A 23,472-nucleotide genomic window follows, 5' to 3' on the forward strand; every position below is an offset into this window, starting at 1 on the left:
AGTTGAATGAATGAACCGTCGGCCCGGTGCGGGCAGGGACTGTCCCTCCTTGTTGCTGAACGGTACGTTCATTCATTCAATTCATTGAATAATATTTATTGAGCGCTTACTATGTGCAGAGCACTGTACTAAGCGCTTGGAATGGACAAATCGGTAACAGATAGAGACAGTCTCTGCCCTTTGACGGGCTTACAGACTAATCTACGTTGCCAGCGCTTGGTCCAGTGCCCCGCAGGCAGTAAGGGCTGGGTAAACCCGCTGAGTAGAGCAGGGGCAGCGCGGGATTGGAACCCAGGCCCTCCATCGGCCAAGGCGGGGCGGGGCGGGCTCCCGGGGGCGGGGCGGAGCTCGGCTCCTCCCGGGGGCGGTGCCAACGCTCCCGGGACTGCCCGGAGGAAGAGGAGGAGGAGGCTGGGCCCAAACCGTCCCCTCTCCGGCCGGGCACGGGGAGTCCGTGCCCGGCCCGCCTGGGTGGCAGGAGGAGGAGGAGCGGGGGCCGGCGTTAGCCCACCCAGCCAGGCCCGCCCAGCCGGGCGGAGGAGCAGCGGCGCTCCCACCCTCCTTCTCCCCGACACAACCGCCCGCACCCCCGGGACCCCCCGGCACCCCCGGAGCCATGTCCGGCGGCCGGAGGAGAGGCGGCGCCTCCTGGCAGAGCTTCTCCCGCTTCTTTACCCGGACCCCTTCGCGGGACAAGGAGGAGCCGGAGGAGGAGCCGGACGCAGAGGAGGAGGGCGGCGATCACCGGGAGGAGGACGAGGCAGGGACCAGCCGGGACACGCCCAGGTAGGGGGCCGGGGGGGGCCAGGACCGGCCCGCGCCGGGGCTACCGGGGACCGCTTGTCTGCCCGACGCGGCCCATCCCGGGGCGGGGGGGGTGGGGTGGAGGGGCTTGGGGACCGGTGGCTGTCGCTTCCCGGGCCGCGGCGACTTTGCGGGGCCCGCCTGGCCCACCCCACCCTCCCTCCGCCCTCCACGTGCCCCCGGGCTCGCCCGAAACCGTCGCTCCCCCTGCAGCGCCAGCCCTCGCCCCCCCCAACCTCCTCTCCCTGCCTTGCTCCCCTTCCTCCTGCCCACCCCCCCCATGATCGGAACGATAACCATAATATTCACAATAACAGCGGTCTTTGTTCAGCGATCAGTGTGTGCCCAACCCTGTACTGAGCGCTCGGGTATCAGAGCGAGCGCATCAGAGCAGACAGTTCCACGTGCAGCTCCCCTTCGGGGAGGAGGGATCATACCTCATTTCCACCTGCGAGCTCGGTCCCCGTGGCGTAGTACAGTGAGCTGCACGCAGTAAGTACTTTAATAAGGATGACGGTATGCTTATAGTAAGCTTAAGCGCTTAGTATGGGCCAAGCACTGCGCCGAGCGCTGAGATAGATACAAGATAATCGTTGTAGGGCAGGGATTGTGTCCGTCTGTTGCCGAATTGTACACTCCAAGCACTTAGTACGGTGCTCTGCACGCAGTAAGCGCTCACCAAATACGATTGAATGAATCAGGTTGTCCCTCGTGGGGCTCACACTCTTAATCCCCTTTTACAAAGGAGGTAACTGAGGCACAGAGAAATGATGCGGCTTGCCCCGTGTCACACAGCAGGCACGTGGAGGAACCGGGAATAGAATCCACGTCCCCTGATTTCCAAACCCGGGCTCTTGCCACTAAGCCACAATGCTACTTTAGTAAATGTGATCACTCCTACAAAGAAGCTAAATGGCTTGCTTGGCCAGGCCAGGGGTGGAAATTTTCTGGGTTTTCTGACCTCCCTGCCTGAACACCTTCCACTAGGTGACATTGGCATTACTCCCATTCCAACCCTGATCTGCCGAACGGAAGGCGATGCTGGAAAAAAGTTTATGTGTGTTATAAGGTGTGTTATAATCAGTCGTATTTATTGACCACTTACTGTGTGCAGAGCACTACTAAACGCCTGGGAGAGTACAGCGCAACAATATAACAGACACATTCCCTGCCAACCCTCTGAAGCTTTTAATACAGTGCCCTGAAAAAAGTCAGGGCTCAGTAATTATCATTGATTTTGACCGTAAAATTGATGGGAAGCTAAGGAGTTCTACTGAGCAACACTGAAATAATTTCTACCAACTCCTCAAAGGCAAAGGCATCCCCAAGTCAACAATTACCCAAGGACAGAAGTTAGTATTTCAGGGTGGGGATTTAGGAGTCCGGAGCCAATTGACGACAGACTCTCCGCCAACTGTTTGAGTTTCTGTTGTTCCTCTGGTTAAACCTGAAGGATCCTCCCTGAATCAGCTTCTTAGTATCAAGGCTGCCTGACAAAGCGCTTTGAACTCCTGGGAGAAAGGGCCTGCTTGTTTATGATTAGGGGATCCTCAAACTATGGTTACAGTATCTGGCCCTGGAGTGAGGACCTAGTGAAAATGTACTTTTATTCAGTGGGTGACTTCTTCAAAGTTCTTGAAGTCCAATTTAATAACATCTTTCCTTCAGTCCAGTGCAAGCAAACGTACCTGTTTATGCTTTCATCTTTTAATATGGCTTGGCAGGTACTGCACCTATACTTAGCAATAATCAAATCTGTTGATACTGAATGACAGCCATTTAAATGGAAGGCCTTTAAAGTGAATTTGTAGTAGTTGCGTTTCTGGAAAAAAATAGAATTCAGGAGTAATGATAGAGCAGATGTGAATAATTTTTCTAAGTGAAAGTTGGTTATTTTTCTTCCATTTTCCTAACAAGGAAGAATTTAGGGCTAGAGATTGGGATTGCAGAGAAATGTATGTGACCTAAGCAGGTTGTTCCCTTAATCTTTTAAAACTGATGTGTCTGAGCTATCATACCTCCAAATGCATGTTACTTATGTTCTGAAACCTGTCTGCTGACTTCTTTCTCTTTCTCTTCACCTCTTTTTTGCTGATTTTTAATTACCTTCCCTGACCTGAATATTTAAAAGGGAAGTTATTTATTTCCTTTTGACTTTTTGTAATACCCCTGATGCCAGTGAGCTAGTAGATCTTGTGTTGGCTCTGTAAATGAACTTCAGACAGGTTTGTATATTGTATAACATTTCTGGGATTAACCTTCTGACTTTTGTTACTGTAGTCTCACTGTTTCAAAATAAAAAGGCCCTAGAGCTAATCTGGGACTAGGCCCTCATTTTCCATTTACACCATGTGAAGTACCTCAGGAAGGTAAATTTGAAGAGTGGGTAAGTGATGGAAAAGCAAAAAATCCTTAAGGATCTAAAAAGAGGATTGAGGCAACAAAGTTAGAAAGGGATATGGAGACGATTGTGGATTTCAGATTTAGAGAATGGGTCAAAATGGAAAATGCTTGGAAACTTCAGAACCTTAGCTTCAGAAGATTTGTGCATTAAAAAAACTCTGGTGGTCAGTTTGAGTGCTGACCAGGTGTAGAGCCTAGTCTGCAAGGCATATAAGTATTTTGGAGAGATGCAAAGTGTGCATCTTCATTGTATGAGGGTCATTTTGGACTTGGTCTGGATGGGTCTGAAAGACTTGCTGCATTTGAGAACTTGCTGCATTTGAGAACTTGCTGCATTTTTTTAGTGGCCCGCCTATTAAATGTCTTTTAACATTGAACATTTTCTTTCCACATGCTCAATATCAACTTGAAAATTCTGGACCTATTATATATTTCTTGTAAAGGTGTGTCTCTATCTCCCCTTCTCTCTCTTCCTCCATTTCCCTCACTCTCGAAAGGTACTAAGCTTTTCTAACAGCATGAGCCATTGCAGGATTGTGCTTTTCTGATCTCTTCTTTCTGGCTGTTAAATTGGTGGGCATGAAGTCATATCAGCAATAGTGGGTTGTCAAACTAGTAGCAGGGAGGAATGCAGAATTACCCAAGGAGATCTCCTCCAGTCAGCCATTCCTACCCATCCAATCCCTTTAATGAGTTGCTGGGGGTAAAAGGAACTTAAGAATTTTCACAGTGACTCCATTTCTACTGTTTTCAGAGTGAAGTTGTTTGGAATCATTCAAACCAGTTAGGCAGAAGAAAGCACACTCACTGAGCACACGGAACGAACTGAAAACTTTAAAAAAGGATCCATCGGTTGTTGGTATTTGAGTCCTTACTGTGTGTAGAGCACTGTACTAACCACTCATCAGAATGCAGTAGACCTGATAGAAATGATCCCTATCTTCGAGCTTATAATATGGGGGATCATTTTAGGTCTTGCCTACAGAATTCTTGTTGAGAAGGGAGCATGAAAAGCCCTTGGGGGCATGAAGTTTTTCAGGCCTCCTCTCTCCCTCAGTGTTTCTTAGCTGAGAACACTTAATGTTGCCTGGGTTGAAATAGAGCTTGGGCTGTTTGCCATCCATCCTGAGCGAACCACATTTTCCCAGTCTTTGGATAATTGAATGATTTGGACTTCTGGAGTTTGGGATTTCAGTTTTTCCACTGACAGCCTTCCTCATAAACTAACTTAATTGTGCACAGTAAACGTAGTTTACTTGGGAGTCGTGCCATTGGTTTTTTTCTTGCCCAAAATTTATGTAACACATAAAGACATCTTACCCGCTGAATGCGATGTACTTTAAGGTTCTTTTGCTGTTATTGCTGGGGCTATATCAAAAATGAGATCTAGAATTTGAGTTAGAAAAAAGAGTATTTCTTTGAGGCAGACTCATTTCCTGCAGTGTGTCCAGGTCAAATTAAGAAATGTCAATTGAAAAGAAGTAGACGAGAATGTAAGCAAGGAAAATTCCAATTCACAGTCGAAAATGACAACCTTTATGACAAACAGTATATGCTGATGGGTTTGCTTCCACCGTCAACATCAACCTTTTCACTTGCTCCTGTTTTTTAAGACAATTTGCTATACCAGATGTGCCAAATTTGTTGTGAGTTTTCGTTTTTCCGCGTGATACCAAAAACATACATCCGGCCAAGACTTTCAAATGAAATATTTCTTTGAGCCTGATAGTTTGGGACACTTTGTGCTGAGGCAGGGTGTTGGAAGGTGGGGCTAGGGAAACAGATCTATGCCAAAGACCCTCCGTTTTTCCACCCATAAACACTGCCTTGCATCAGGGGAGGAAGAAAAGATGGATGGAACTTCTGTTTCCCCTCACCCCCCAAGCCCAGCAGATTCCCAGAATCTAAGCAGAAAAGTGTCTGCTTTGTGCTTTCAGGAATCCCTATGCCAGAACATCTTTCCCCTGGAAGGTTGTGATGGGTTGGGTCTGGTTTGTCAGCATTCCTGTTCCACAGCCCAGGACCCAAGTGGGGCCTGGTGCTTAGCCAGGAAGCTGAATGACATTGGGCTGTCTTTTTACTCATGGTCACAAGTTGAAGTAGGAGATTTACATCAGATCTGGACCGGGACCCCTCTCTCCTCTACCCACCCATCCCACCTTAGCACTTAGTTATATATGTGGTATTTTCAATTTAATTTTTGGGGGGTTTTTTGTGCGTCAGTCTCCCCTGCTAGATGATAAGATCCTTGAGAGTAGGGACCATGTCTATTAATTCTTTTGTACTCCCCCATGTACCTAGCATTATGCTGAATTAATACTATTGATTGACACAGATTGGTTATTCCAGGCCCAAGGACCCTAGTTTGGGTCCAACTTGCCACAGGTTCTGTGTCATGGTTTTAGAAGCCCAGGGAACCAGCATGACCTGAACTCTGTGGAGGGAATGAGGCTCAGAACTAAACTGTCTCATAAGCCTTTGGATTGGGCCAAAACCAGGGAGGCAGGTCTAGCTGGTTGTGACCCAAATCCAGGTGGAAGTCTTCTAAGGAGGATTTTGGGGTTGGAAGGATTTTGATTGAGGGAGAGGGAAGTGCCTTTGGAGATATTATTATGCTTCTGAGGTGGCAGAAAACCTTTGAACAAGGCCAAACGGGAACGTACACAAATTTGATTGTCACTCAAGGATCTACAGGTGGATGGTGTGCAACTGATTTTGAAGTTTGCTCCAGCTGTGACTCTGCCTTTTTCCCCACTGTAATACCCACAGTTTGAAGCCCTGGATCTCTGCTTCTCTCATGTCTAGTTGCAACCTAAGCCCCCTCCACGTTTTATATTCACTGCACTATTTCTCCATCCTGTTGATAGAAGTAACCAAGAGTTGACTAAGTATTTATTGTTGATGTTAATGTAAATAAAGAAATCTGTCAGAGGGACAAATCAGGGGGTTGTGTAATCTCAGTACATTCAGATGAGAAGAATACTCAAATTTTGAGGGAGTGCATGAATAAACTGGCTAGTATAGGGTAGTGGTGTATGTGTAACCAAGATAGTTTGTGACTGACTCCAGTTTGGATTCCTAGGCCCTGCCAAACTAAGTAAGCTTTATCATCTTAGTTGCATATCATTAACATGCAACCTTGTGCTCTAGTATAGTTTAAGCAAGTGTAAGTTTTCAGTAATTTTTTTTACCATAAAGCTTTGGCTCTTGTCATTTGGGTCTGTGAACTTCTGTGGACTGTGATGGGTAACTTAATATACTATCAAAATATAGAAGGATGTCTTTTTGAGACAGCCCTCTTTTTTTTTTGGTTTGGTTTTCTCTTCCAATTTTTCATCCTATTCCGGAGTCAATCCAGTGATGTCGTGGAAGTGTGTAAAAGTTGAAGCTAAAATCAGTATTCCTTTGTTTAGGGGCACACCAAAAGAGTAACAAGATGTCAGAGGACCAGGGTGAGGGGTGATTGCATTAACACAATTTTGGTTAGAAGCTGACTTCTGATGTCTTATATGCAGGTACTTTGCATAGAAAGTTCCAAAACTTGGATGTGCAGGCATAATGGCATTGTTAACCTTTCCATGCCTCTGCTTCCAACCAGAGTCTGCCTGACCTTGCGAAGGGCTTGGCATGAAGGTGATGGATAATGCAGAGTCCAAGACCCAGAAAAAAGCACATGGGGTAGTCTTCAGAAACAGCAGTAATGGCCATGATGGGTAAGGGAAAACCTGTCAGCAGGCATGTCCAGGCAGTGCCTGGAGGAGGATTCTGATTAGAATTGAAGTAAGGTCCTGCGGCAGTGTCTTCTCATTCAACTTCTCCACAGGGGGCTATATTGTACTCTCCCAAGCACTTAGTACAGTGCTCTGCACACAGTAAGCACTCAACAAATACAATTGATTGTCTACATCCAACTTCCAATCCCCGCCCCCCGCAAAACATACAGTTGTTGAGAAGTAACCTGGCCTGGAGGACCAAACACAGGAAAAAGGAATCAAGAGACTTGGGTTCTAATCCTGGCTCCGTCACATGCCTGCTGAGGGTCCTTGAGCAAGTCACTTCCCTTCTGTACCATAGTTTCCTCATCTGTTTAAAATGGTGTTCTCCCTCCCATCCTCATAGACTGTGAGCCCTGTGTGGGACAGGGACTGTGTCTAATCTAATTGTAGCATCTCTACCCCAGCACTTATAAGCACCTAATTTTTGTATGACCAGCATTTGACCCACATCCTTATCTGTCTTCAAAATCTGTAAGGCTAGAAGCTGATTTTTGCCAGCTTTTTTTCCAGTCCACCCTAGGGTTGGCTGGAGTCCCTTTTTCTGCTTTTTGGGTTCTAACAGCTTTCACCTTGTCAAAGCTGAAATGCTCCCTATGTGTCCAATGCAGCTTTACAAGAATTACACACAAAACAATATTCCCTCTACCTCCATGATGCAGTTAGTGCTATTGCTGTGACCTTTGGGAGATGTGCCTGGAGACCTTCAGGAGTTCCTTCTTCCCAACCCTCCCACGCCTCCTCACCCCACCCGAAACACACACACACTGCACACTGCCACCACACACACACACTAGAAGACATTCTGGACTGGCAGAGTGTCTACTTCTTCCTTCCTCCCATGGCCCTTTGAACACAGCCTGAGGCAGGGCAGCAGCATTGTTGTCCCTCAGATCACCCTTTTGAAGACCTTGGCTGTAAGCAGAGAAATCCTCTCCTTTCAGCAGAAGGAAAAAGTGTCAGGAGGCCTGCACAGGGTGGTATGGAGACAGCTACTCCCTGCCTCACCAAGCTCTTCCGACTCCTTATGCTAAGGAGGCAGTCCAGCCTACCCACTTCCCTGCTCTTTTAGGACAGGCAGGTCTTTTAGAAGGAACAAGGGAATGATTGCTTGCAGCTGGGCCATTTACTGGGCTTGGGAATGAAAGGGCGTTTTTGCCCACCTTGCTCTTGTCTGTCCCAAAGGAAATTTAGCTTCTTTAAAACAGATAGAGATGGAGTAGGCAAGCCAGCCTCTGATCTTAGGCAAGTGAGGGGAGACAGAAGAGGATGGCTTAATCCTGGCGTGTGACAGCCTAGCTTTCAGCTGAGACCCAAATGGTCCCTGTACTCCCTTGGGACTCAGGGCATTCTGTTTTTGATTGCTTGTTAGCTCCCTCTCTGTAATCTCCCAGATGCTCCGGGCATCATTCTTATCATTGCATTGCCTTCAATTGTCTATCCATTTTAAGTCCTTCCAAAGATATTTCTTTGCCTAGACGGGCTTAGAAGCATCTGCAAAATTTGGGAATTAGGCCACTTTACTCTCTCTCCTTCCCACAAGGCCTTTGGGGCCTAACAAGGTCCTTCTCCTTAGTCAGATGTTTGCTTCTTGGATTACTATCTGTAGACTGTAAGTTTGTTGTGGACAAGGAAAAAGCTACCAATTCTGTTATATTGCATTCTCCCAAGTGCTTAGTACAGTACTAAGAAGCACTGAGAAGCAGCATAGTTGAGTGGAAAGAGCACGGGCTTGGGAGTCAAAGATCATTCATGGGTTCTAATCCTGGCTCTGCCACTTGTCAGCTGTGTGACTCTGGGCAAGTCACTTAACTTCCCTGTTCCTAAATTACCTCATCTGTAAATTGGGAATTGAGACTGTGAGCCCCAGTTGTGAGTTGGACAACCTGATTACCTTGTATCTACCCCAGCGCTTAGATCAGTGCTTGGCACATAGTAAGCGCTTAACAAATATCATTATTACTCTTCACAGTAAGCACTCAATAAATCCGATTGATTTTGATTTTTATTCCCTACCTTGCAGTCAGTTTGCTGAAATTTCAAAACAAGGATCATCCAAGGGCAAGCTAGTTTGTGTTCCTTTTTCAGGTAAAATCCTTTGAAATCTATACAAGAAGGTTTCCTCCTTGGCTTTGTTGGTGCCTCGAATATTGACTCTGGAAGCATTCTAAATAGCCTAAGTAGGCCCCCTTACTAAATTTTGCTTTCCCTTTTTAAAATGTTATCACTTTTTTAGTGGGATTTGGACTTTTTTTCCCCCATCCCTTCCTCCTACTTGCTGCAGATTCCTCATTTCTAAAGGCGTTCTGTAATTCTGGGGAAGGATTCTTTGATTTACCTATACTTTGTCAGACATTTATTGCCTCTCTTCACTGAGATTGGGTCCATATACTCAGCATTCAAAATGACGTGCAAAAAACATTCCCACTAAAACAGGATGAACTTCATTAGGGACAAACATACTTTGGGGTAAAAAAAAAGGCAAAGGCACAGGCAGGCTAAGGACATCAGAAAACAATTCCGGATGGAACATTGAGTCAGCATTGTGACTTGTAGATGGCAGTGTGACCTGCAGGAGTTGGGAAGGGACCCTTCTGCTACCCTGTGCAGTGGTGGCATCTATGGGATGGCTTTTTTTGGAGTATTGTATACACTGGTCACCATATTTTCAAGAGGATGTAGCAGAACTGAAGCCTATTCAGAGAATAGCAACAAAAACAAGTAGAGCTAAGGAAACCCAGTCCCAGGAGAAAAGATTAAAGGAATTGAGGTTTTCAATCTAAGGTAGAGAAGATTCTCTTCAAAGGCATATGAGATTTTTAAAGGGAGAATATTGTTCAATTTTCCAAGTCTTCTGCAGTTTGAGCTTAAGCAGGGGGAACTTAGGGTATAAGGAAGGATAACCAGACATTTGAGGGGATGAAATACTGGCATGAGGAAAGCTATGGAGACCTGAAAACCTTTAAGAAAAGTAATTATCCCTTTAGGTTGGGGCCTTCCTAAATCCATTCCTGAAATCTAGGATTTCAGTATTCTGGAGCAAGCAATATAATTCCATTAAATTTGGTTTGATTGTACATTAATGTGTAAATAAAATGCTTTTTGAGAAGATGATGTAATACCTTCTTGCAGATTTTTAGGTTTAATTCTAAAAATCTTCCTTATCTGTTCTTTATCACCATTAGAAGAGTGTCTATCAAATAAATTAGCTTTGATTTACTTCAGTCAGGATTTTTCTTTTCCTTGTGGAACTCAAGATGGGTGTATTACTTAGATGGACAAAGTAGAATAAAGATAAAGAGATAATTATTCCTTTTATGTGGAGAGAATGAAATGTCAGGGTCAACAGATAAAGTAGTTTTCCCAACAAAATCCACAAGCAGTTAGATTTTCCAATTTGCTGGTAGATAACATTTTATCATGAAACTTGCTTTACACATTCTTAGAGGAGTTCTTATCAGCTAAATGCTTCCTGTACTCTAAACACTACACTGCTTTCATCTCTGTGACTCCTCTTTTTTTATAGTAATTGTTAAGCACTTATATGCCAGGCACTGTACTAAGTGCTGGGATAGATACAAGCATTGCAGGTCGTTCACAGTCCCTGTCCTACAAAAGGCTCACAGTCTTACTCCCCATTTTACAGATGAGGAAGCAGGCCCAGAGAAGTTAAGTGTGACTTTTCCAAGGTCACACAGCAGATAAATGGCAGAACTGATATTTAGAACCCAGGTCCTTCTGACTCCCAGGCCCATGTTCTATCCACTAGGTACTCTGCTGCTTCTTTTGTCTCTTCTGGAGACTGATTCTGTCCTTTGTCTAGGGGGAGATTGTTTTCCTACTTTTCCTTTTCCCACAGTGTCCCTACCTGCACACCTGCACTTTTGCACCCTCCCCCTTTTACATCCAACAAACCATGGCTCTTCTCATCTTCAAACCCTTCCTGAAGTCATATCTCTTCCAGGAGGTCCTCCTCGATTAACTTGTAATCTTCATCTCACCCAGCTGTCACTTTAAAACATCTGAGCCATTTAAGCACTCAGACTGTGAGCCCCATGTGGGACAACCTGATTACTTTAAACCTACCCCAGCGCTTAGAACAGTGCTTGGCACATAGTAAGCGCTTAACAGATACCAACATTATTATCTATATCCAACCTCCTGTAATCTGCAGCATGGTATAGTGGATAGAGCATGACCCTGGGAGTCAGAAGGTCATGGGTTCTAATGCCGACTCTGCCACTTGTCTGCTGTGTGACCTTGGGCAAATCAGTTAACTTCTCTGTGCCTTCGTTACCTCAACTGGAAAATGTGGCTTGAGACTGTGAGCCCATATGGGACAGGAGTCTGTGTCCAACCCGATTGCTTGTATCCACCCCACAGTTTAGTGCAGTGCCTGGCAAATAGTAAGCACTTAAAAAATACCATTTATTTTTTAGTGGTATATGTACATAACTCAGGTACGTACTCCACCTTTCCCTTCTTCCTCCTGTCTATAAATTATTATAGTGTCCATCTTTCCAGCTAGACTGTAAACTCCATGATGACAGTGAACAAAGTTCATTATTGTACGGAATCATTGCATTCAGTGCTCTGCACTCAATAGGGAGTTGACATTGGAGTCTTTTACATTCGAGGAGAGATGCCTTTGGGGATAAGTAAAAAGAAGAGAATGTGCTCTCTTCCAAAAAGTGCCCACCTACCCAGCAGTGAGGGGATAGCTAGGGTTGGGGCAAGGCTGTGCTCAAGAGTTTGTAGCGGAGCTCTAGTCAGTATATGCAGCACTGCCGATCTGCTGCTGTCTGACATCTCAGCATATCTAACAGTGGGTTTTTGGGAATTTCTGCAGTAGCACAGGTAGTTGCTTCCTAGGCTGAGATTTTCTGAAGAAGGCAGACCTGTGCGGGGCCTACAGGGAGGGGACAAAGCTGGTCATCCCCCTCCCTGCCCCTCTCTCCCCACAGATTCAGAGATGGCTTGTCATGGGAGAAACAATCAGACCTGTGCGGGGCCTACAGGGAGGGGAGAGAGCTGGTCATCCCCCTCCCTGCCCCTCTCTCCCCACAGGTTCAGAGATGGCTTGTCATGGGAGAAAGAGGCCCACTTTGTCTCTTATGACTTTGGTCGTACAAGTGTCCCCTCTCTCCTCAGTCCTTCCCAGTTGTTCTGTGAATTGTATCTATCCAACTGGCAGTGTGGAGATAGAAAAACTTATTAGACGACTAAGAGTAAAACAACTAATGAGGATTTTGCCAGGAATGGTGAAAAGGAGGAAATGTAGTATGGTCATCCAAATGTTTCACAACCGTAAACTCTTGGATTTCTTAGGCTGCCTCTTGCCAAGTTCTGTCCAGTTTGGGCAGAGCATGTCATAGAGCATGTCATCCCAACTCATTTTTTCAAGTTACAAGCTAATGGCCTTGTGGACTTCAAGTTGTATGTTGAAAAGGCCGTTTATTATGAAACCTACTTTATTCAAAGCTTCTGTCTTTGTACCATCTGATAAAATTGTATGCACCAAAGCACTAAGCACAGAAGTTTGGTAGAGTAAGTACTTAATACCACTGCTACAGCTTATTAAATTGCATAGTTGCCAAGTCAGTTTAAGTACAGTTTTATTCGTAATAGTAATAAAAATAATAATGGTATTTAAGCTCTTACTATAAGCCAAGTAGTGTTCTAAGTGCTGAAGTAGATACAAGCTCACAGTCTTGATCCCCATTTTACAGATGAGGTCCAGGGAAGCAAAGTGACTTGCCCAAGGTCACACAGCAGAAACACGGCAGAGCTGGGATTGGAACCCACGTCCTCTGACTCCCAGACCCATGCTCTTTCCACTAGGCCTTACTGTTTTCTTGCTGCTTTCTTTGTAAGCAATGTTTGTTCCTCTGTCCTATCTTGGGTGCGGTGCGGTGATGTCCATTTGCTGCATCGAAGACCTTTTGCAAACTGTTGTCTGTGGGCAGAGCTGGGCTCTTGATTTATCACTTGAGTGTGCTCCTGTGTAATGGGCACTTCCTGATTTATTGGTGCTCATTAATTCCCGTGGCTACATTATCACCTTTCCTGATGGGGCTGTGCAGATGCCAGCCACATCTTTAGCCCAGATGATAGTGCTGTCTGTTCTGGTGTGAGGCTGTTGTTTCATACCAGACGACCTTTGCTTTAAATCGAGACAAAGCAGTGGATCTGGAATCAAAACAGTCCCTTGAGGCCTTGGGTTTATTGAAGCTAATTCATCTCTTCAGCACCCTGCATTCCACTTAGGAAATCTGGGTGTGCAGACTACAAGTTTATCATTTGGGACTTCCCTATTGAGACATTAGGGAAATTGTCTCATTATCATTTGTTTAATCTTCAGAAAATCAGTGGACACGCATCTCTGCTGTCTGCCAAGAGCCCAGTCCCTGCTGGAGTCATTTCCCAACCACACAATTGGGACAAGTCTCTTTCTTGGCCGCCCTCTGGGTTCATTTATCATGGTCTTAGTGGCTTTTGTGGTTTCCTGGCTAGGGCCTATTTTCCCCATCTCCAGCAACTCTCATGCTAATCCTTACATAAAGGTAATCAAGCAGCCATCCATTTCCTACAATCATGTTTTTGAATATTGCTTTATGGACACTGGGAGCCCCATCCTTGCCTTGGATTTCCTGGTGGAGTTGAGGCTGAGCACTAAGTTTTCATTTTACAGTCTTGTTTTCATGCCTCTTGTCAACACCACACCCAGTTTCCAGATATCGAGAATACATTTTCCCACCTAGTTGGCTTGATATTTAAGTTCTCTTTGTACCAAGTGACTGCTGGAAACTTGGAAACCCTCCCCCCCACCAACTTTTCTAGGCTTTTCAGTTAATTAGTGATATGTATTGAGCACTTACTGTGTGTAGAGCACTGTACTAAGCACTTGGGAGAGTTCGGTTCAACAGAATTGGTAGACACATTCCATGTCCACAACGAGCTTACAGTCTAGAGAAGGAGCCCGCTCACTGTGAGTACACAAGATTTCCGCATCAGTGTTTTGTTTCATTCAGGTTGTACCTTTAAAAAAAATCTTGATTAATTGAAATGGTTTTAATTAGCACTTCTCATTATAACCTCCTTTTAGTTTTACATTTAAGGTCATATAAATCAGGAGTTGAGGGCTGTCCACATCCAAAACCTCTGGTCTGTAGTCATGGTGGGTATAATGATACTGCGATCTAGAACTCCCCTAGATTTTGTCCTGTTTGTAGTGATATTTTTCCTAAAGTGCTAATTTAATATTGGGAGCATCTCAGCAAATACGTAAGCCTACAAATTGTTTTTGTTTGAACAGAATATGAAGTCTAGCATTTTTCAGAAGATGAAAACTAGTCCGATGTTGCAGGATTTGGAGTTATCGATTTGGGAACAGAGGAAAGGGAGGCAGTTTAAATCCAGCTAGCAACCCTAGTATCTGAGGTTTTACAGAAACTTTAGAAGCCAAACATTTCCCTTCAGTTGCACTATGTTGAGCTGGTCTTTTTTTGTGCAATGTGGGAGGTGAAGGAAAGGGAGAGCCTATAGGGTTGTATTGAAATTGAAATGCTGTTTAGCAGAGATAATTGAAACCAAAATAGTCGATTTTAATGCCTATATGTTTAAAAGTGAATTATAATTGGAACTAATTTACGTGTATCTATATTTAGAGAAAGAAGATATATTCAGTTCTGCCCAATGTGTGTTTCCATTATATAGTTGAACTAAATGTGATGACAGAATTAAGGAATATTTTCCTGACAATGTACATTTACGCAGATGTAGTGGGACACAGTGTCAGAAGAAACGGTTTTGCTCGTGTACTTGGTGTTAGAGATGGGGCAAGTAGTGCAACATGAGTTTTTCTTAATGCAAGAGTGGAAGCTTGAATGTATGTATGTGTGTGTGCTCCAATTTTTTCTTCCCTAAATTAATTCTCACAGTCATGTGTACTTGAGAGAATCAGATACAACTTTTATAACTCCAAAAGGCTGAGTTCCTGATTTCCCACCCTTTCATATCTCACTTCATATCCTGTTTCGTGACTATTTTTTTTGCCAAGCGATTCAGTCGTTATAGTTGGAGGTAAAAATAGAAAGTTCTTCTATCACTCTTCAAGTTTCAGTTAGTGTGTGATTGAAGAGAGTGACATATTTGGGGGCCACTTTTGGAAACAGACTGAGTGGACCAGTGGTCACCAAGTGGTTCAGTTTTCAACCACTGTTCCTTTTACATAGATTGCCCATGAGCTGATGTTGTTTCAAGCACATGCAAGTAGATGCTGGGATAAAAAGCACTTTTCCAGCCCCTTCCCCGAGAGGCAACGCCAGCCTAAAATAGTCACTTTACTTCCATTTTATTGTAAGATTTAATCAGTAGTGAGTGGAATTTTTTGTAATCTTATAATGGACATTATTTTAAAAACATCACTTTGTAATGTAACTCAGGGCAGAGTCTAGTTAAGCAGTATTATCCAAATTACTAGAATGCACTTCTTACTTCATTTTAAAAAAAGAATTGGTTTTGGTGAGTTAGTTTGGTTTTGATAATCCCAGAGCAGCAATACTAATGCCTCCCCATTTGGTATTTGGTTCTCAGATCAGGAATGCATCAAATACATATCCTCTGTCTTGTTACTTTTAGCATTATTTAATATCAAGAGATTTCCAAGGAAGGAACTGTTTAGTAATTCAACAAGTACTTGTGAAATTTCACCTCTTCTCAGCCAGTCACAAACCCTTGTAGTCTTGGTGTGAAGTCCTTGAGTCAGGAATTTATTCCCTGGACTACCATCAGCCACCGATTGCCTCTTATCTCGTACTGGGTCGATACCGTGGCATCCAACCAGGTCCCACACAGACCTAGGTGCCATCTCCTTGGGATGGGGCCGGGCAAGGGCGTGGTGATTGCCCAGGCCTCCTCAACTCCCATCTCTGATAAATCCTTGAGTTTCCAATCAGAGTTGAAAAGATCTGAAATGTTCTCTTTCTGGCCTGTTGAACACTTTGAATCATTCTTCCTCCCAGTCCCCACTAGCCCTAAGATCCCTATTTTCCCTTAATCCCCAAACTCAAAATGAAAATTTAGCTCTGAGAATCCTGACCTCATGAGCATGTTGGGGAATGTGGGGCTGGAAGTTTTCCAGCCAACCAGATTAGTGCCAGATCAAGGTGATTTTAGCACAGGAGGTGAGTGGCATTGGGCATCACGTAGTAGTAGAGCCAAACTGAGTTTACTGCAGAGAGGGGTGGCCAGAGAGTTTATTCCTCTATCCGCTTTACATAGACCTGCTACCTCGTACTGGTTAGCAGCAGATGACAACCCTACTGAAAGGGGGAATTGAAGGGCCCACGCCTCCATTTGTGGCCCTGGCGACTGAAGGTACATGGTCCCACCTTGGGGAGAGGCCTGGGGTTTGGAGGGAAAACACTTGATTTTCTTTAAAAATCTGGACAGAAATGGCTTCACCTGGACTTCTGAAAATCCTTCCCTTTGTGTCCTGAAACTACTCATCTGGACTCGCATTCCTCCTATCAGTGTCCTTTCTTTACTCATCTTTTTATCATCTTCCAAGAATGAGGGAGAGAACGAGTAAACCACTAGACTGCCTTCATTTTGTGCAAGACTCATAATTCAAGGCAACAGCACCACTGTAATTGCACAACTGATGATCAGGAAGACTTATAAATAAGTGGTTTTACTTATGCTGATATCTTCCCTGATGCTGCATCATACTTTTCACCTTTAAAATAGACTTTTCAAGCTCTGGCCTAAAACCATAATTATTGTTATCCCTGCCCCTTTTATTCCAACTTAGTTTAGCTGAATATTTCTTTTCCTGGGCTTTCCATTTTGGAATCTTCATGCTGTTAATGGCTCCCTGAACTTTTTTAGCCACACACAGTCATTGGTGGTAGTGCCTTCTTTGAATATAAAGAAAAATTAATAGAATTCAGTGAACATAACAGATTCCAAGATGGAAAGTGATGGAGAAATGTGAAGCGTTTTGGTTGGGGTTTTTTTCGTGAGGCTACGTGTGATTATTGTTTGCCTATCCATGAGCCCAGAATGTGTTTTCCAAAAATACCACTATTGAAATCTATTGGAGTCCCCAGGGGGGTTAATTCATAAAGAAAACAATGAGGAAACAGGTTCCCCTTTCTCAGAATGTTTATTAGGTCACCCTTGTTTAAACAGATTTTTTTGCTTCTATTTTTCAGGTGGGAGTGGGAGACAATATCCCCAAGGCCTTCACAGCCAATTACCTATCCGCCACCCCCCCCCAAACTCCCCCAAATCAATTTGAGCTTTGCTTTACTTTTATTAACCTCCTCTCTTCAGTCTGTATCCACCTTTGTTTCTGAAAGTCCCCTTTTTCATTGCCTGGTATAAATGTTTTGTTTTGGCTGAGGAAAAGCAAATAGTTTTTGCCTTTCCCTTCTAAACTGTTGAAACTTAGATGAGGAAATAACACTGTCAGGGCTTGAAAATGCTTTTCACGTTTATGAGAGGCTCCTCCAACAGTTGGGAGCTCCATTTTACAGGCAGAGAAGGTGAGGACTTGAGGTGGCTCTAGGGAAATCCCTCCCTGCGTTTGTAGGATGGTGTCTGCCCCACAGGAGGTGTAAGAAATCTATTACTCCAGAAAACGACACACTGAAGGTGGAAGTTTAATGAAACACTCATGACCAACCCAACTGAGACTAGTGAAAAATTAGCTGAATATTCTTAATTTTCCCTCCAGGCTTACAGCTCTCTGTCCCTTCACTTTTGCTTGTCCAGATCCACCTTTCTTCCTCACTTCATCTTTCTTTTGTTTTCAACTGTTTAAGTCTCTGTCTTCACCTTCTGAGTCTGGTATACCTTCTTAACATTTTGCCTAGATTTTTTTTTTCCCCTGTGACCATTCATCCGGTACGTCAGGGCAATTTTCCTTCTACTCGTCCTCTACACTGTAAAACCACTGTGGACAGGGAACTTGTGTGCCTATTCTGTTATATTGTACTCTCCCAAGAGCTTAGTAAAGGATTTTGTACACATTCAGCACATATCTGTAACTTATTTGTATTGCCTGTCTCCCCCACCCTCTAGACTATAAGCTCCTTGTGGGTAGGGAATGTGTCTGTTGTTGAAATGTACTCTCCCAAACGCTTAGTACTGTGCTCTGCACATAGTAAGTGCTCAACAAATACTATTGAGTGAATGAATGAATAATTGAATACACTTGATTGATTAGGTCCAGTTCTCTGTTGGTCTAAAGTTACTCCTTGCTCTTTGTAGGAGGAGCATTAACTTTCCTGGCTACTAGTTCAGTGCTACCTTCGTTGTGTATATGGGCATTTCTCCTGCAGCACAGTAGTTGTGTTGTGTTGCTGCAACCCCCTGCGTTATCCCAAAATTGAATTGTCAGCAGTTGTTTGTGGGAAAAGGAGGAATTCATCAATCAATCAATAATATTTATTGAATGCTTTCTGTAGTCAGAGCATTGTACTAAGCACTTGAGAGAGGACTATACAACAGAGTTTGTAGACATGTTCCCTGCCCTTGGTTAGGAAGAAGATGGTGTTCAAAAACAATTGAAATAATACTTGGTGTCTGTTAGCCAAGGTAAATTTAAAAAGGCCCTGGAAGAGGACCCTGAAATAAACTCGTTCACTTGTTTCTGTGGCACTTTTCTGTGGTCATTAGCACCTTTTTCAAACAGCTTTCCTGAGATACCTCATTTCTACACTTGTGGTTCTTTTGCTTCTGGTAGTGGCTGATTGGCACTCCTGCCAAATTGCACATGAGCTTGTTTGTTTCCTAGTGTATTTCTTTCACCTGCAGGTGTTCTGTTATTCTGAAAATTCATGTGCATGACTTTCTGTACCCTCTTCAGAACCTCAACTTGTGCCTCCATCCTCACTAACTGTTCTTATGGAAAATTACGGGGGATTGATTCGTCCTTCCACTTCCTGGTACTTGGACTTTGGTGTATTGCTTACAGTCCTCTAGATTGCAAACTCATTGTGGGCAGGGAAAGTGTCTGTTATAGTATTGTGTTATACTCTCTAAAGTGCTTAGTACAATGCTCTGCACACAGTAAGTGCTCTATAAAAAAGGTTGATTGCTGATATTACCACCTTTTCATATATATATATATATATATATATATATGTATGGTATGTATGTATATGTATATATATAATGTGCTTGTCTCTGGGTTACTTTGGTGCCTTTAAACTTGCTGGCAGCTCTCAGGTTATTCCAAAAACTGTAATTGGCTGCAGGCAAGATGGAGGGATGGAAAAGAGCAGTCTGGATTGGGTAGGAGAGATGGTGTGGACTGAGAGAGGGAGAGCCTAGAGAAGCAAAGTTAGAGGAATGGGTCACCCTTCGGGGTAGGGAAAGCAGAAATCTCCTCTGTTCACTGGAAGGAGATCAGGGAGGTCCAATTCCAACTTGAAGCCTTTTTGTTTTCCAGACTGTAGACTGTAAAATCTGTAGGGGCAGGATTGTCTTCTAACTGTATTGTGCTCCCCCGAGTGCTTAGTATGATGCAGAGACCATAGACATCCAAATACCTTTACTTAGAATAATTCCTGCCAATTACACTGAACACTAGTGATTCCCATAGCTTTATGTACCTAGTTTTCTGTGAAAACTCTCCCCAATAACCTTCAAAAAGGGGATATGAAAATACAAGTTGATATAATAGGTAGTGCTCACAAGTTACCTTTTTGGTTAAGGTGCACCAAGTGAAATTTTAGCGTGGCAAATTTTAGAAAGTCCTCAAAAAGTGGCAGGACAAAGTGACTTCTCAAACCTGTGGGTTTCCGATGGTGTCATTCTCTTAAATTTCATTGAGTTTGGATGAAAACTGCCTAAGCCTTTATTCTGAGACAGGAATTTTCAATCTCCTAAGTAGCCATAATTTTTTTTTTATAAATTCAAAGACCATGGTCAGGTTGAACCTGAAGTTCCTATTTTTAGATTGAGAGCCTTCTGGGGAACTAGGTCCAGTACCCACCTACATGTTCTTTCCCAATGCTCAGCACCAGGCAAATGCTCAATAAATGCTATTACTATATCCTGCCTCCTTCTCACAGTTGTTATGTGAGTTACTCACCGTGGCAACAGCTGGAACATGTGAGAAGAGAAACTGCTGGGACTGTCACCCCCTCCAGCTTCCCAGAGTGGGTGTCTCAAGAGCTGTGGAGCACTTTTTCCTGGGCTCTTAGCAAAAACAGTCAGTGGAGGCAGCAGCATTTTCCCCTCCCATCTGCTCTGACTGCTACTGCCCTTCTTTTTGGGTTCCCTGGCGTTCTCACCAGGAAGGAAGCTGCATGAGCTCCTCCCAGTCCCTCAGTGACCTTTCCCTTTACGGTATTTGGAAAGCCCCTGAGTGATGCTTTTACCCTGTTGCAAACCTCCGTGCTATGAGTATTGTGTTAAGTGTATCTGCATTGACTCAACCTGCTTCACTGAGCAAAGCACCCAGCAATTGCCAAAAGCTTAGTGCAACTTTAATTCCAGTGACCCAAGAACCAAGATTTGTGAACGGGAAGCTTTGAACTTGGATGGAGACTTTTATTTGTTTACAGTCTGACTCATGCAGCATGTTTAAAGAGTTTGAAAACAACAGTGGTTACTGAGCAAAGGCAGCAGCTCAGGAATGTGGAAATTTGAAGCTGGAAAGTTACAACTCTGTCACTTAATTTTCTTGTTCATTTAAATAAGATTTTGATTAGAAAGTGGGTCTGTAAAAAAAATAAAATAAAGTTGTTTTTTTCTTTCTCATGCTTCTGTATTCTACTTTGTCACCAAAAATACTCACAGAGTCTCCCCAAATCTGAGCTCTCAAAAAAAAAAATCATGTTAAAGAGACAGATATGGGCTAACCAGAAGGAGAGGAGGAGGACCATGATAAAGTTTAAAGAATATGACCCGCATGGACCTTAATAGAATGACATTGCCTAGCCCAGTAGCAGGTCAGCATGTTTGTACTCAAAAGTGTCTGGGGATTTTATGGAGCAAAGAATGTCTTTTAAAGTGTTCAGTCAGGGGTGGCCACTGATTACTGTCCCATCAAGAGGACAGGGAGACACTCCCAGTGTCACACATGTTCCACTAGGCACTCAGTGTGATGGCATCATAGCTCTGAAGGGGGAAGCATTAGTACTTCAGGGGGAGCCCCAAATCCCTTTCTTCCCAGGACAGCATAAAGCCTGACCCAATCCCCAATCTATGGAACATAGTGGAAGGAAGCTAGGCCCTGAAAATTGGAAACAACAGTGTAAAGTATCTGGGACTATTTCAGAAACTGGATGGAAGACAGACCAGCAGAGAACCAGACTACTTTGATTTAAAACTGGCTGTCCTTTCTAAAAACTGCCTCATTACATAGGGATCTGTGTGGGTACCATATGGCCTAAAACTTTCAAGTGGGAGATGAGATGCAAATAACTAACCAGTGGTCAAATAGAGCATTCATTTGCCCCTATTGAAAATATTAGAGGCAAGATTAAGCAGGGCATTACTGAGGAAATGTTTTTAATTTCTCAGTGCTGAGTGCAAGAGTGGTACACCAAAGATGATATTCCTTGATACACACATATATACGGATATACAGAAAGAGTTGTGCTTCTCAGAAGAAGTTCTTTGAAAAAAGCTGTTTCAGCAGGGACCCATGGGACTAGGGGTTAAAAGAAATCAGGCTTGTTTGAGCCCCACTCCCCCTATTTCCAGTACTGTCATCAGATTCCTGCCTTCTGGTGCTTTATGACATTGGCAGGTTTCACCATGTAGTGAAAGTTCTGTGGTAAAACGTTTCTTCAGGTTGGCAAATACATTTAAACCCACGTGTGAAGTAGCTGTGAATTCAAAGCATAATTTCAGTATCATTTCAGTGTAGTTGCTATTTTCTTGGGGACCCTTGGCTTGCTCATTTGTTTATTTGTAAAGACCATAAGGTAATATTTTACTTCTGTTTGTGTTATTTGACTTATGATTTCAAAACAACTCTGGTTTTTGTTTTTCAGGGTAGAAAGTGGACCCATCGGTGTTAGTGAGAAAAAAGAAAATGTTCACTCACTAGAGCCAACAAAGGTATTGTTTACTTACTGATTTCTGTAGAACAATGTTTATTTTTCAAAACTGTGGTTGTAAAAGAAAATGTTTGTCATCTCCTTTGTTCACTCTGCTTTGAACTTCTTAGACTACATTTTGATTTCAAAATAATGGGATGCTTTTGTAGGCCTCCCTTTTTTATAACGAATGGAGTTTTCTTCATCATTATGGCAGAGACTGGATGTATTAAGTGATTGCATAGAGAGCAACCTGGAGAATTATGTTTTGAGGAATTCGTAAATAAGTTCTTGCCAATGAACTTGTAATCAGTTTAAGATATTACTTTTCAGTTTCTTTTGGCTGGTAAGGTGTTGAAGGGTGGCTTGTCAGAGACCTGGCTTCATTGAAAGTGAAAATCCTTACCTGCATAGTATCTTTCAGTGTGCCCAGGATTGAGGTCAGCCAGTGCAGTGTTAAAGTTACATTGCAAGCCATTTTACAGCCAATCATGTTACCATTATTAGGTGGAGTTAGAGCTGACCTCCCATGGGACAAAATTATATAAAAGCTCCCCTGGAGAGTGATTCCCTCATCTTTCAGTGTTCATTTACAAATCTGGCTTCCAGTATCCCATTCACGTCAACTTTCCCTGCTGTTCCTGGTCAGTGGCTGAAGCATTTTCATCTCCACGTATCTTTCCGGCCCACCAGAGACCTGGAGGGTCGTGAGCCAAAAAATCCTATAACAAGGTGCTTTTTCAGATAAAGGATTTTTTGTAATGCCTAATTTATCTCTGGGAAGTATTGAGCGCTCTCTGGTTCAGTGATTTGCGTACTTCTGAAGTTGGAAGGCATCCCACAAGTCATTGGATTAGATCCAAGGTAACTTTTTTTATGGTTCATAAATAATAATCCATGCAGAAGCTCTTTAGTAACTAAGACATTTCAGTAGCAATTAGGTAGGTAATTAGAGTGTCCTGAGTCACCACAAGTTGTTATTGATTTGGACCAAAACCCATATTTTCCTACTAGGTGCAGCCAATGTGGACTAAACACAGCAAAGGCAGAGCTGATTAAGCATTCCTTTCTTAACCCACATCTAAATTCCTTTGGTATCAAGTCTCATCACTCTTTCACCTTCTTCCTAAGCAAAAAAACTTTGCAGTCATTTTAAACTTTTTTTTCCCCTTCATTCCTTCCCACATTCCACTGGGGACTCGATCTGCATTCCTCCCTGACACCCATCCACCCACCTCTCCCTCTGCAGTCCCCAAAACAAAACCTAGCTCAAATACCAGCCATCTCTCCCCTACAGTATTTCAGCTTCCAGCACTACACCCTCCTGGTCCATCCACCACATCACAGCCCATTGTAATTTACTCTGTCCATTGTTGTGACCCTATCACTTCCCTCCTTGCCACTTAACAATGGCATTACGTTGCTCTGGT

At 43.6% G+C, this 23,472-nt stretch overlaps 1 protein-coding gene across 1 annotated transcript in view; it reads left to right on the top strand.

Moving 5' to 3' along the window:
* The first annotated feature begins 458 nt into the window (after nucleotides 1–458).
* Nucleotides 459–23,472, top strand: part of CRYBG3 (crystallin beta-gamma domain containing 3) — a 95,061-nt gene continuing 72,047 nt past the window's right edge. Inside the window, exons 1-2 of the mRNA XM_029081995.2 lie at nucleotides 459–786; nucleotides 21,998–22,064. Of these exons, the coding sequence (XP_028937828.1) occupies nucleotides 617–786; nucleotides 21,998–22,064 (237 nt within the window). The 5' untranslated portion in view covers nucleotides 459–616. The remainder of the gene's footprint in view (nucleotides 787–21,997; nucleotides 22,065–23,472) is intronic.

This window comes from Ornithorhynchus anatinus, chromosome 17 (genome assembly GCF_004115215.2).
Source record: "Ornithorhynchus anatinus isolate Pmale09 chromosome 17, mOrnAna1.pri.v4, whole genome shotgun sequence".
Classification (NCBI taxonomy): Eukaryota; Metazoa; Chordata; class Mammalia; order Monotremata; family Ornithorhynchidae; genus Ornithorhynchus; species Ornithorhynchus anatinus.